General features: G+C 44.9%; 1 protein-coding gene across 1 annotated transcript; it reads left to right on the top strand.

The window, feature by feature from the left end:
• The first annotated feature begins 316 nt into the window (after nt 1–316).
• Nucleotides 317–14,061, top strand: dis3l (DIS3 like exosome 3'-5' exoribonuclease). The gene is made up of 18 exons (XM_060070824.1): nt 317–563; nt 829–982; nt 1,260–1,388; nt 1,769–1,904; nt 2,487–2,654; nt 5,569–5,647; nt 6,011–6,190; nt 7,469–7,632; nt 8,732–8,893; nt 9,166–9,407; nt 9,820–9,912; nt 10,324–10,612; nt 10,955–11,190; nt 11,604–11,758; nt 11,860–12,038; nt 12,303–12,448; nt 12,940–13,111; nt 13,323–14,061. The coding sequence occupies exons 1-18, from the start codon at nt 434–436 to the stop codon at nt 13,677–13,679; spliced, it is 3,171 nt and encodes a 1,056-aa protein (XP_059926807.1). The 5' UTR covers nt 317–433; the 3' UTR covers nt 13,680–14,061.
• The last annotated feature ends 233 nt before the right edge of the window (nt 14,062–14,294 follow it).

Raw genomic sequence — 14,294 nt, forward strand, 5'->3', positions numbered from 1 at the left:
TTAGCTGTAAACACGTGATAAATAAATTAGGTGCGATTATAATGTCACTTTTTTCCCACCGATGTTTTACTCCGGTTTGGAAGTTGAAACAGCATAATCACGGCGTCAGGAAGGTAGGCCTATTTGGAATACAGGCTTATTGAATACATCTATAAATAACATTTTGAACGAGTAAGAACATTCTTTCTTTCAATAATGTTTTTCGTTTTAAATCTTATCTATCGTATTTGGAGGCATTGGAACAAGTATTCCATAATAAATATTAATTCGATTCTAGAAGCATTCTAAACACATAAATACATAGAAATACATAGGAAGTGACGTCAGAGGATCTCCTCAGTTCCGACTAGCTGCATTTCCGCCGCGAATCTTGTTTACTATTACCGCTAACAATTTAAAACAGAAAACTGCCTTTACCTGACCACATGAAAAGATGATTAAAACGGAAAAGATCTTCCATTTAAAAAGCTCCAGGGGACGGAAGGTCCGTGTGGTTCGGGAACATTATCTGAGAGAACATGTACCTTGTCACAGCTCTCTCTGTCAGGCGGGATGTGACAATGGTAAATTCCCCCCATATTTTTTTCAAACTCCAATAACTGTAGTGTTAACGTTAATCAATAATGATGAATGTAATCAGAGTTTATTGAATGGCAGTACTAATCAGGTAACGTACATTTATTTGGAAAGGTTGTTACGCTTTCCAAGTTTCGCTTTCCAAACCAAAAAAACTGTTTACTTAATTGAAGTCTTCAGATTCAGGAGAACTTCACAGTCGTTAAACCACCGAAGCAAATGTGGATTGATGGTTGCCAACCTTCGTTTCAGACGGCAAGTTGCTCTCGGAAGACGTGACCCACTATGTGTTCCCTGACGTGGGTGTCGTGGTGGACTACCAGGAGGTTCTGGAGTTTAGAGAGCTCCGGGGGGTTGTCTTCACGCAGACCGCCTGCAGCGCAGTGCAGCACAGCAAAGGACGCAGGTATAAGTTCGGCAGACCTTTAAGGAATGTAGATAGACGTGGCAGATAGACAAATGTGACCAAAACGACCCATAATTTGGTTTATTATGTGCTTATTGTGTTATTTACTTTGAACATCCAGAAATCTGCTCCATACAGAGCCGAGCTGCCCCTGTACCCTGGGCCTGAAGGCAATTGTTTCGATCATCCTAGTGTGTGTGTGTGTGTGTGTGTGTGTGTGTGTGTGTGACTGCAGCCATTTAAAATAATTCTTTAATTCTTTGTCTGTTTTGTGCAGGCAGTACAACCGGCTGCGCAACCTGCTGAAGGATCCGCGTCACGACTGTGTTCTGTTTGCCAATGAGTTTCAGGAGTATGCTTACTGCTCCCGGGCGAAGGGAGAAAGCCAGGACATATGGCACAGCAGGTTGGTAACTAACCCTAGTCCTCACCAGGTTCAACCTCCCTATCAGTTGAACTTAATCGGTGCTCCTGTGTCCTTCACATTACCTGATCTGCATGTTTAGACAGAGGAATCATGTAATGGTCTGGTCCCCAGAGAAGCATTACATAGGGCAAATCACATTATCTGAGTTTGTCTTGTTATTGTGTTATTATGAGTATTAGCAAGGACATTATAAAATCTTTATTTTAAATGGCATTCAACACTATATTCAATGACGTGTGTGTGTGTGTGTGTGTGTGTGTGTGTGTGTGTGTGTGTGTGTGTGTGTGTGTGTGTGTGTGTGTGTGTGTGTGTGTGTGTGTGTGTGTGTGTGTGTGTGTGTGTGTGTGTGTGTGTACCAGGTCTGTTTACAGTGCAGCAGTGTGGTACCATGACCACCTGGTTGGTGTCAAGCCTGTAGTAATGATCACTGAGGACAAGGCTGCAGTAGCCATGTACAGCAGTCTGCACTCTGGCATTTACATTGTCTCCATGCAGGTAATCATATTATTCATGACATAGTGGTAAGCTACAAGGAAAACTAAACTTCCCTGTTCGAGGTTTACTGTTAAGGCTTTTGCTTCTCGACTCACTACAATCTAAAATAAGGTATTTTAGGGTTCTCTATAATGCACTGATCAGAAATAATTATGATCATTTAGGTGCAATTTATGTATTTCCTCACCATGGCTTTGTTAATATATTAGTCCTCTACCTCTATCTGATGATACAAGTGACTGCCTCCAGTGGTGCTTGATAATCAAATAAAGTATTGACCTGATTGCCTTACTTTCAGGCTCAGGGTCCAAAATTATCTTTTTTTTTTTCTCTTGAATCTGCGAAATGGTCAAATGTGTCTTCCATTGGCCGGTAGAAGGATTTCTTTTGGACAATGTTCCACACAGACTAACAGAAAAATTACCCATTTGTCTGCCAAGTTCATTGTTGAAATGACGTACTTAATTCCTAAAAGGTTAGCTCTTAGCCAAAAGAAAGCTTTCATCATGAATGCATCAGTAAAACATTTACAGTATACATTTTAGTATAAACAGTGTTCTCTTGCGTCCTGCATTTTCCCAGGAATATTTACTGAACTTCTGGCCAGAGCTGCAGGCAGCCCAGGATCTGTACTGCTCAGTTTCCCAGGCCCTGCAAGAGAAGGAGAGCGAGGGAACAGAGAGGGAGTACCTGGAACACTTGCCCTCGGAAGTGCTGGAGGCCGGGATCAAATCCGGCCGATACATTCAGGTTAGGGATGCACCGATCCGCTTTTTTCACCTCCGATACCGATACCGATATCTGAGGTTTAGTATCGGCCGATACCGATCCGATACCGATATAGAAAAACAGCGCGAAATTATGGCTACAAACTGTAAGTTTCATTGAAGGGAAAAGACTGGGATCATGAGACTTAAATTTTGGAGGTGATTTATAAGGTTTGTGGTATTAAAGCTAGAAGGTTTAGTACCACCCCTCGGGACATTTACTTGGCATATGTTGCATGTAGCCGTGGAGCTTGCTGGCTTAGGTAAAGTGAAATAGCTCCAGATAGCAGATCCTTTTGCTCGCTCCATTTTGCAATCACTGTAGGCTCCGCACGGCGTGTTGCTTGTTTATGACGTCACTCACAGCACACAGCATAGAAACTGAATAGATCAGCCAATAGATAGATAGATACACTTTTATTAATCCCGTGAGAACATTTTCGTGGGAAATTCAATTATCAAAGCAGCAAGGTAGTAGGAATAGGATTCAAGTATGTACATAAACGTAAAAAAAAAAATATATATATATATATATATATATACAGGTCCTTCTCAAAAAATTAGCATATTGTGATAAAGTTCATTCTTTTCCATAATGTAATGATAAAAATTTAACTTTCATATATTTTAGATTCATTGCACACCAACTGAAATATTTCAGGTCTTTTATTGTTTTAATACTGATGATTTTGGCATACAGCTCATGAAAACCCAAAATTCCTATCTCAAAAAATTAGCATATCATGAAAAGGTTCTCTAAACGAGCTATTAACCTAATCATCTGAATCAACGAATTAACTCTAAACACCTGCAAAAGATTCCTGAGGCTTTTAAAAACTCCCAGCCTGGTTCATTACTCAAAACCGCAATCATGGGTAAGACTGCCGACCTGACTGCTGTCCAGAAGGCCATCATTGACACCCTCAAGCAAGAGGGTAAGACACAGAAAGAAATTTCTGAACGAATAGGCTGTTCCCAGAGTGCCGTATCAAGGCACCTCAGTGGGAAGTCTGTGGGAAGGAAAAAGTGTGGCAGAAAACGCTGCACGACGAGAAGAGGTGACCGGACCCTGAGGAAGATTGTGGAGAAGGGCCGATTCCAGACCTTGGGGGACCTGCGGAAGCAGTGGACTGAGTCTGGAGTAGAAACATCCAGAGCCACCGTGCACAGGCGTGTGCAGGAAATGGGCTACAGGTGCCGCATTCCCCAGGTCAAGCCACTTTTGAACCAGAAACAGCGGCAGAAGCGCCTGACCTGGGCTACAGAGAAGCAGCACTGGACTGTTGCTCAGTGGTCCAAAGTACTTTTTTCGGATGAAAGCAAATTTTGCATGTCATTCGGAAATCAAGGTGCCAGAGTCTGGAGGAAGACTGGGGAGAAGGAAATGCCAAAATGCCTGAAGTCCAGTGTCAAGTACCCACAGTCAGTGATGGTCTGGGGTGCCATGTCAGCTGCTGGTGTTGGTCCACTGTGTTTTATCAAGGGCAGGGTCAATGCAGCTAGCTACCAGGAGATTTTGGAGCACTTCATGCTTCCATCTGCTGAAAAGCTTTATGGAGATGAAGATTTCATTTTTCAGCACGACCTGGCACCTGCTCACAGTGCCAAAACCACTGGTAAATGGTTTACTGACCATGGTATTACTGTGCTCAATTGGCCTGCCAACTCTCCTGACCTGAACCCCATAGAGAATCTGTGGGATATTGTGAAGAGAAAGTTGAGAGACGCAAGACCCAACACTCTGGATGAGCTTAAGGCCGCTATCGAAGCATCCTGGGCCTCCATAAGACCTCAGCACTGCCACAGGCTGATTGCCTCCATGCCACGCCGCATTGAAGCAGTCATTTCTGCAAAAGGATTCCCGACCAAGTATTGAGTGCATAACTGAACATAATTATTTGAAGGTTGACTTTTTTTGTATTAAAAACACTTTTCTTTTATTGGTCGGATGAAATATGCCAATTTTTTGAGATAGGAATTTTGGGTTTTCATGAGCTGTATGCCAAAATCATCAGTATTAAAACAATAAAAGACCTGAAATATTTCAGTTGGTGTGCAATGAATCTAAAATATATGAAAGTTAAATTTTTATCATTACATTATGGAAAAGAATGAACTTTATCACAATATGCTAATTTTTTGAGAAGGACCTGTATATATTTTTTAAATATGGATCGGCCCATTTGTCACCGATACCCGATCTAGAAATGTCTTCAATATCGGTACCGATACCGATACAAATATCGGATCGGTGCATCCCTAATTCAGGTAGGCAAACCTACCAACAAATGTTCCTAAAGCCCAGTTTAGACTGCTTGCCAGGGTGACTTCTTGCAAAAGAATCTCAAGAACTGGACCCCTCACATCGCTGCAAAGAGCAATGAGCCCAAGCCGTCTTAAGCGATAGCATTAAGACAGCTTCTGTTATTCTAGGAGTTGAACAGCTCATTAAAAAACACATACTTCAGGGACTATATTTCGGCATGAGAGGGACAAATAAATGATAATCCTGCTCAAAACTGATAGTTCCACTTGTTTCCTTTTATATAATCCACCTTTAAAAAAACAACAAAATTGTTCATTTTGGTAAGTTATGGTTGATGTGGTGTCTTGTTTTTTCTAGAGTCAGGTAGATGCGTCACGATGTTCGGAAACCACACTTGATGTGATAAGGGACATGTCTTGAGACCCCATGCAATGGCTTCAAACGCCCTGCAAGTAACTACTTTAAACCGCTGCAACGTTCTAAAATCATTTAGTCTCATCACTAAACTTTTGAAGTGAGCTTAAAGGGTATAGTAGAGTACAAACACGGCTGTTTGTTTTTTGATGCATGCTTTTTCTTTAGTGATTTGTGATAAGCTTGAATGTCTTAATATAGATGCATAACTTTGCAGGGTACTCTGAATGTCAACAAGCACCGGGCGCAGAACGAGGCTTTTGTTCGACTGGAGGGGTCTTCGAATAAAAACACAGGTGAGCAATGGCTCTGAGTCTGAACGTAGTATAAACCGGATAAACCGCCACTATCAAAAAAGGATGCACACCCTTGGAACATTATTGAGCAATCAGCATCTAACCAAGTTATATCCAAGTATTTGAAGGTCCCATGGCATGCTACTTTGTGGATGCTTTTATCTAGGTGATAGTGGCCCTTAATACAGTATTTGAAGACTCATTCCCTCGCAATGACTTAAAGACAGTTCTTGGACATGGACAAGAATGCTAATTGTATTGCTCTCTAATGATGTCTCTAGTCTTGAAACACTTTGTCACTGCTTTCCTTCCGATCCACTCTTTCCTCGTCTCTGCTCCTCGGATGTCCGGACCCGCTGGCAGATCTGAACAGCGATGTGTTGGTGAGCGGCGGGAAGAGCCGGAACCGGGCGGTGCAGGGCGACATGGTGGTGGTGGAGCTTTTGCAGAAGAGCGAGTGGAGGGGGCGTGCCACGGCACTGAGCGAAGGCCAGGGAGAGGACAAGCTGCCAGAGAGCACCCAGAGCCAACCCATGCCCACAGGTGAAGCCAATTCTTGGAAGGTCCACGTCGGAGACCGTGCACACACCCTTTTTGCCTGTTGATGACCCACACATAAGCAAGGACATATAGTATTCTTAGAGCTTAGCAACGTGTCGCACTTCCCTAAAGAGGAAAGCGTCAAGTTATCACTGATTGGTCAAAGCCAAACACAGGTGTAGCACTATATTTTGTGTTTGACTGCCAGATAAGAGAATAAAATGATTGCACCCGGTAAAATCAAAAGACAATTTGAAGTTGGTTTCGACTCTTCAATATTTTTCTACATGGATATTGCACATTCCAACATTTGTTCAATGGAGTAGACTCAGTCTTGCTTCCAGTTTCCAGATTGAATCGCCCGTCCACTCATCGGTTCATGTACATTTGAGGTTGGAAATGCTATACGGCCCCCTTGGGCCCACGCAAACATGTCGTGGAGGTATATTGAAGGCTATTTGTGTCGGGAATTTTCGGCCATAGTAAATGGCCAAATCTCATTAATATTCAGTCCTTTATGCCTTTTTAATAAAAAAAACAACCTTTAAATAAGACCTTGCAACATAACATTGAGATAAACTTGTTGTCACTGAGATCCTAGTTTCACAAATTAGAAGGCAGACAAGCTTCAATATGGGTGAACAGGTGTTTCATAATTTTTTACTTTAAGTATGGGTCTTTACTACAGTGGTCCATTTCTCTAGAAGAGGACTGATTACTAAAACGATATCATCGTCTTCCCATTGTCGGTATCCCTCCTTGGTCAACAGCGAACGCAAACTCGGCCAGCACTGGTTATTAAACTTTTCCAATCGCCGCTGGAGGGACAAGCTAAAACATGTCTGGAGAACCAAATCCTTACACAAAGGGTTTTACTTTTATTTCTTTGCAAACAATGAACGTAAAATTTGTAGCAGAGAAATGCTGCTAGGGTTCTTCAAGTTGTCTCAGGACCAAGTAATCCAGTCATGGAGATGTCCATTACATTTTATTGTCCAAGTTGTTTTTCTCCGTCAATGTTTAGGCAGACGGCTGCAGTTTTTTTTTTTTTTATAATTATCTGCTCTTCCGGAAAATAGCTGCTTTGTGACAGGACAGCTAGTCTTACAAAAGCTCTTTCTTTAAATATGGAACATTTAGTTTTTCCATTCAAATTGCAAAATTGTCATTTCATTAAATGTCTAATTGAATTGTGTTCATTTACTTACCTCTGTGCCGTTGGTCTGATGGCAGCAGTGTTTTTCCACATAGTTGAACACAAACTACCCCTCTTCCCGTAAGGTCGTGTGGTGGGGATACTGCAAAGGAACTGGAGAGACTACGTGGTAACCTTCCCCCCCAAGGAGGAGACCCAGAGCAGGAGCTCCAGGCGCATCCTGGCCACGCCCTGGGACCAGCGAATCCCCAAGATCCGGATCAGCACTCAGCAGGCTGAGGCCCTCCAGGTCAGAAGACTCCCCGTCCCTCTGTCTGCTGAAGGGCTGGAGTAGGCTCACCGATTGTCCGATTTGAGATTAATAATCTGAAATCAGATATCAGACTAGGTCAAATCTTTGTGAACAGGGTTTTTCCCTTTCTTTTGTGTCATATTTGTTTCGACCAGTCATCTTGCTAGGGGCGTGCAATTGACTAACAGCAAACTTAAACTCAGCCAGCCAGAATATCTCAGAATAAAACTTGAACTTCGCATTTCAGTTCTGCTAGAGCATAGTTGGTCTTCAGAGTAGCTTGCTGCACAATATTTCATAAGATTAAGTGATTTGGGACCAACACTGGATATATTAATATTAATGGGATTTAATATAAATTACAATTGAACAGGTTTCATTGGACTTATTTAAATAATTCTAGGGGATAATGCATTTGCAGTTCATCTTGTTTAAAAATGTAAATGCCTAAAGTACATGTAACTATGTCTGCAATATAAAGTAGTGTTAACGGGGTGATGTCGTGCTTTTTCAACCTTTCCATTTGGTTTCAGCCAAAGGGAAAAAAGGGATGTTATATGACGTATGTTTACATGTTTTACATCTGCTAAACTAGAATAATTGAAGTCCTAGCCAGGGGGAGTGTTTGCATGCAGTGGGCGGTGCTGATGTGCAGAAGTCGGGCCTCCTGGTTACCCACGATGTTTACAACTTCACGGTGGCGTGGATTTGCCGACACAAGCGCAAAGCGACCAATCGCAACAGAGTGGGCATGTTGACCAATCACAGCAGACTGGGCTACTCGGGAGGGGGGCCTTAAAGCGACATGATACAAAACAGTGAGAATAATAAGGGCTCTTTTTTAACATACAGGCATGTCACCCTATTCTAGTAGTACCACTAAATGCAATTATTAACCCTAGAAAAGCATGATATGGGATCTAAAAACTAAACAGCTAAACAGTCTTATTTTATTTTGCAACCATTTCCTTTTCATGTCACTTTATTGTCTTTGGTTCAACTTTTTGTCGCTTTGTTGTAACTGCTTAGCAGCAGCCTATGTTATTGTCCATGGGACTCCACCCTGGTCCCTTACCCGTGTGCCTGCGTCTCACAGGACCATAGGGTGGTGGTGCGCATCGACTCATGGGAAAGCACGTCTCTCTACCCCAATGGGCACAGCGTCCGCGTGCTGGGCAGAGCCGGGGAGCTGGAGACGGAGGTCCAGACAATCCTGATAGAAAACTGTGTCACCGTGCTGCCCTTCTCGGAGGCCCAGGTGAGTGTCTGTGGACGGTAAACATTCAATTCAACTGCAGGGCGTAAGCGGCTGTAGTTGCTCTGCTCCCTCCCTACGCCATTGAGAAGTGCCCTTCACTCACCTCTGATTGACAGGCTAGATGGATTCCCTGACCCTATCAGGGCAAAGATGCCTCAAGTGAAATGTAAAGTGGCTCATACATGGGGGATAAAAAAAATATATATATCAGGGGGCAGGGGAGTCAGGGACACCCCGTCAACCCCCCCGAGACTCACCCTGTCACTGTGCAGTTGCGGGAGATGCCGGTCAACACTCCGGAGAAGCCGTGGCGGGCGGACGAGGCTGCAAGGCGGGACCTCCGGGAGAGCCACCTGGTGTTCAGCGTGGACCCACGCGGGTGCGAGGACGTGGATGACACGCTGTCGGTGCGCACCCTGCCCGGCGGGGCGCGCCTGGAGCTGGGCGTCCACATCGCAGACGTCACCCACTTTGTCCGCGAGGGCTCGCTCACGGACCTGGAGGCCCGCTCCAGGTAGGCTGACCCTCGGTGTACAAGACGGCTCTCGAGCTGTAGGGGGGGGCAGAGATCCTGGTTCGTTCGGTGTGTTCCAGAAATAACTTTTGAACATTAGAGCCCAAAGACGCAAAGTAACGTTTTATCCAAAATTTACTCGAGTCCGACAAGAAGCAAGCAGAAACATTAATGCTCCGTTTAAAACAAGATGATTCAATTTCTTTTTTGGGTTTAACTATAAATTGGACGCAAAATTTGTGCTTTGAGCAGTAAATTACTATGTATTATCAAGAGCGACTTCTCCTGTCAATATACCCAGGTTGTTTTCAAAGTGAACTGTACTGACTTGTTAACCTGCTTACTGTATGACTCGCATGTCCTCCGTGGTGTTTTGAATGCTCTCCCTTTCTCCACTGTGTTTGTGCACCAGGGCTACAACCTACTACCTGGCAGACCGTAGGTACGACATGTTGCCAGCGGTGCTCAGTGCAGACCTCTGCTCTCTGCTGGGAGGCGTGGACAGGTCAGCATGGTCTTACTTGTGTTACTGTGAGTGCGTTATTGTTAGGTGAGTGCTGCAGCAGCGCTCAACTATTGTCATTCTTAGGCTTTATTATTTTTCTTTCTTATACTCTAGAAATGTAGGCACCTAACTAGTACTTATTAGGTTTGACAATGTAGTTAGCAGACGCGCATTGTAGTTAGCAGACGGATTTAATCACAGCGGAGATGTCCACTTTTTAAGGGGACATATTGTGAAAACAACACTTTTCCTGGGATTTGGGTTGTTGTTTTGGGTCTCTGGTGCTCCCACAGGCATACAAACTTTGAAAAAAGTGAGATATGCATTTCTGAAAGTAAAAAAGTTGAGAAGAGCCAGCCTTGCTCAGGCAGTTAGGTTTTGTCCTCCGGTGTAATTGATCATGCCCCCTAGGTACGCCATGAGCGTGCTGTGGGAGCTGGACGCGCGCACCCTGGTCGTCCACAAGGTGTGGTACGGCCGCACCCTGATCCGCTCCTCCTACCAGCTGTACTACGAGCAGGCGCAGGCCCTGCTCAACGGGGAGCCGGCCCAGGTCCCAGAGCTGCTGCAGCTGGAGCCGGAGCAGCGGGACGCCAAGCTGGCCCAGCTGACCGGGGCCCTGGAGCTGCTGACCCACGTGGCCAGGCACCTGCGGGCCCAGCGGGACCTGGGCGGGGCCCTGGAGCTGGAGGGAGTGGAGGTCAGGGTTTATCATTACTTCTTTTTTTCTGTACGTCTTCTAGAGGTGAGGCATACTGGCACATATCAAGTTACATACACAGATATATAACATAACATTATGTTTAATCAGGTGACAACGAACCATCTCGAAAACAAGATGGTTCATCTCAAGGGGTTTCCTCTGAATAAAGTGTGTGTGTGTGTGTGTGTGTGTGTGTGTGTGTGTATATATATATATATATATATATATATATATATATATATATTAAATGTTTTCAGGAAAATTCAGTACTCAGATGGGTGGAAGCACATGGCGTCCATAGATCTAATCATGATGTTCTGTTGGCGTTACGTTTGGCAGGTGCGCGCCCAACTGGACGAGGACAAGAACATCACAGCCCTGGTGCCCCGGCAGCCTCTGGAGGTCCACGAGACGGTGGCAGAGTGCATGATCCATGCCAACCACTGGGTGGCGCGCAAGATCCAGGAGAGCTTCCCCCAGCAGTCCCTGCTGCGCCACCATCCGCCCCCACGACAGGAGTATTTCTGCCAGCTGGTGGACTGCGCCAAGGCCATGGGCTTCACTATCAACACCAGGTGGGTTTTAAATCCCGTAGGCCGACGCCTACTTCATCTATCCACTCAAACACTGTTTAATGATTATTTAGGGGCATCAGTGGCTCAGGCGTAGAGCAGGTTGTTGATAGTTGGATCCCCGGTTCCTCAGCGTCCCTAAGCATGCACCTAACCCTCACGGCTCCTGAAGAGCTTGCTATTGCCTTGCTTTGTTAACAGCACTGTAGGTGTACGAATGGGTGAATGTGAGGCAATAATTGTAAAGTGCTTTGAGTGGCCACAGGCCAGAAAAGCTATTCTAATATACTTTTTTGTGAACTGGTAATCCCTGCTTCATTAATTACTTTACATTGATTTGTTTGTTTCCAAAAAAACTCCCTACTGTTGAGTGTTCTTGGTTGACATGTAATTTGATTTTTTTCTTGTGCCACTAGGTCTAACAAGGATTTAGCAGACTCTCTGGACCAGGCGGTGGACCCCAAGGACCCGTTGGTGAACAGAATGCTCAGAGTGATGGCCACCCAGGCCATGTCCAACGCCCTCTATGTCTCCACCGGGTCTATCCCCAAAGACCAGTGTTACCACTACGGTACACCGCCGCCGTTATTCTGTTTCAGTGGTCCAGTTCAGAACTGGATTCATAAATATCTGGATGAAGCAGGAGGTCATTGTTTGGTTCCCCTCTCCTAGGTCTGGCCCTGGACAGATACACACACTTCACCTCACCGATCCGTCGCTATGCCGACATAGTGGTTCACCGCCTCCTCACAGCAGCCATCAGCCTGGACCGAGGCTCGGACCCGGGTCAAACCCTGGCCAGTAACAAAGACCTGGGGGTCACCGCCGAGCACATCAACAGAAAGAACCAGGTCTGGCTCAGAGGTTGCGCTCCCTTTACCATAATTCCTCGACTCAATACTTTGGATGTGATGAAAAATCCCAAACATTAATTATAATCAAGGTGGAGAGTTGATGAATCAATACTTTTTTTTTTGCTCAGCAAGAGCAGAAGAAGTAAAAAAATTATATCCCAGATATATATGGCAGACTTTACTTGATTGTCAACACGGTTTTACAGTCATTGACTTAAGCAACAAACATTGACGCCTCACCTCTTGACCGTGTGCTCTCAGGCAGCGCAGCGGACCCAGAAGCTGTCCACAGAGCTGTTCCAGTGTCTCTACTTCAAGGACAAAGACCCCCTGACAGACCCTTGCTGTGTGGCCGATGCCGTTGTTTACTCCATCCGCACCAACGGCTTCTTGGTCTTCATCCCACAGTGAGGAAATCCTTGCACTTAAAAGCTTTGAAGGGGAGAGCAGAAGTGAGCAAGATTGACTTGCTAAACCACCAAAAACCAAACATCTGTTTCTTCCCAAAGATTCTCTCCACCAATGAAAAGTGTTGCATTTCACGCAGCTTCGATTGACAGGCCACACGGATTCCCACAAACAATAGCCTCGATTGGTCAGAAATTAGCCGGGAGCGCTAAACAAATTCGGCTCAAACCTCAGTCCACTCAAATTAAATTTTCTCACAGCACATTTCACTTACGGTACTACTCGCTTACGGATAGCTGCTATTTCTAACAAATGAAACGCAAATAATAGCTCTGAAATTGTACCTACAGCACCATAATACTTTTAACATGTCAGTTAAGTGTGACCTAAGACCACACAATGACATAATGGAGCCATCACGGTGCACTACAGTAATAAATGTACTGGAGGAACTGACCCTAGGGCTTTTTCTCTGTGTCGTGTTTGGCAGGTATGGCCTGAAGGGAGCGGTGTACGTGAAGAACCGGGAGGGCCAGGTTGTGAGTGCGGGGCCGGACGGCACCTGTGAGTGGCAGAGTGGTTCAGTCCACAGATACCCCGACCGCATCAGCACAGTCTGCAGCACCGGCACCATAACCTTCAACTTGTTCCAACATATCACTGTAAGTCGGTTCACATAAACATGCAAATACATGCTGTATATAGCTGTATGCTGTATATATTCCATCTAGATTCCACTTGGGTTTTGGATCGTTGGTGCCGTTAAAGCAGTAAACGATTCTAAATGCTACTCGACACCGACCATCCAAAACCATTCTTCTGCTTTACCTGGATGCAACAAGGATGCGTTTCATTCCCTTGCCTCTTGTGTAGGTACGCATCTCCGTCCAGCCATCGCGCTGCCATTCAGACAGCCTCCTCCTGGAGGTGCTGAGCTGCCAGCCGCACCAGAGGCCGGATCCCGTGGACCTCCCGGGGCCACAGCCCCAGGGGCGGACCCATCTGGTGCAGGAGGTGGTGCGGCTGGCTGAGGAGGCCTCCAAGCAGGCCCAGGAGAAGGCAGCACAGGGCAGCAGACCCTCCGACGAGGAGAGAGACTTCTACCAGACCAAATGGCCCAACCTCTACTCCCTCCTGGAGGAGGTGAGGGAGCTGGCTCTGATGGACCCGCAGGCCTGTGGAGGTGGGCTGAGGCTCAGTGGGGGGGCCGGATGCACTTCAACAGCATAGAAGAAACTCACCCAGGTCATATTTACTTGGTTGTACAGTTGAAAAACTCTGCTTTTTATATCAGAGTATATTAATTGGTATGAAAGTGATCGCTTATCAGCACTATACATTTCTTTGCTATTGAACTACAGCTTTTACTATATTTTACTACTATCTTTACCTATTATCCTAAATTAAAAAAAGGAGTCAGTTACCAAGTTTCTGGCTATTTCAATTGTGTTTGAGATTAGTATCGGGGGAAAATTGATATTGGGCCTAGTACATTGGTATTCTGTATACATTGTAAATCTATTTTTCGATTACCTTTTGTACAGATGTTTTTTCATTTACATTTGTGTCAGAAATCCAATTTTTAAATAACATTAAAGATTAGTTTACCTAATCATGCAGAGTTTAATAACTACACCCGTTTATAGAAATGAATAAAAAGGTTTCATCTTGGGAATGGAATAGCATAATGTTGCATGTTCTGTCACACTATACAAGGCAAAACAAACACTCCTTTTTTGGTGTGATGACCAAATACGGATTAGCCCTAATAGGCTAATGCAGTGCTGAAACAATGACAAAATACAAATGGTGAACAAGGTACGGCAGCTGTAACAAAGGTGATGC

Source organism: Gadus macrocephalus, chromosome 14 (assembly GCF_031168955.1).
Source record: "Gadus macrocephalus chromosome 14, ASM3116895v1".
Classification (NCBI taxonomy): Eukaryota; Metazoa; Chordata; class Actinopteri; order Gadiformes; family Gadidae; genus Gadus; species Gadus macrocephalus.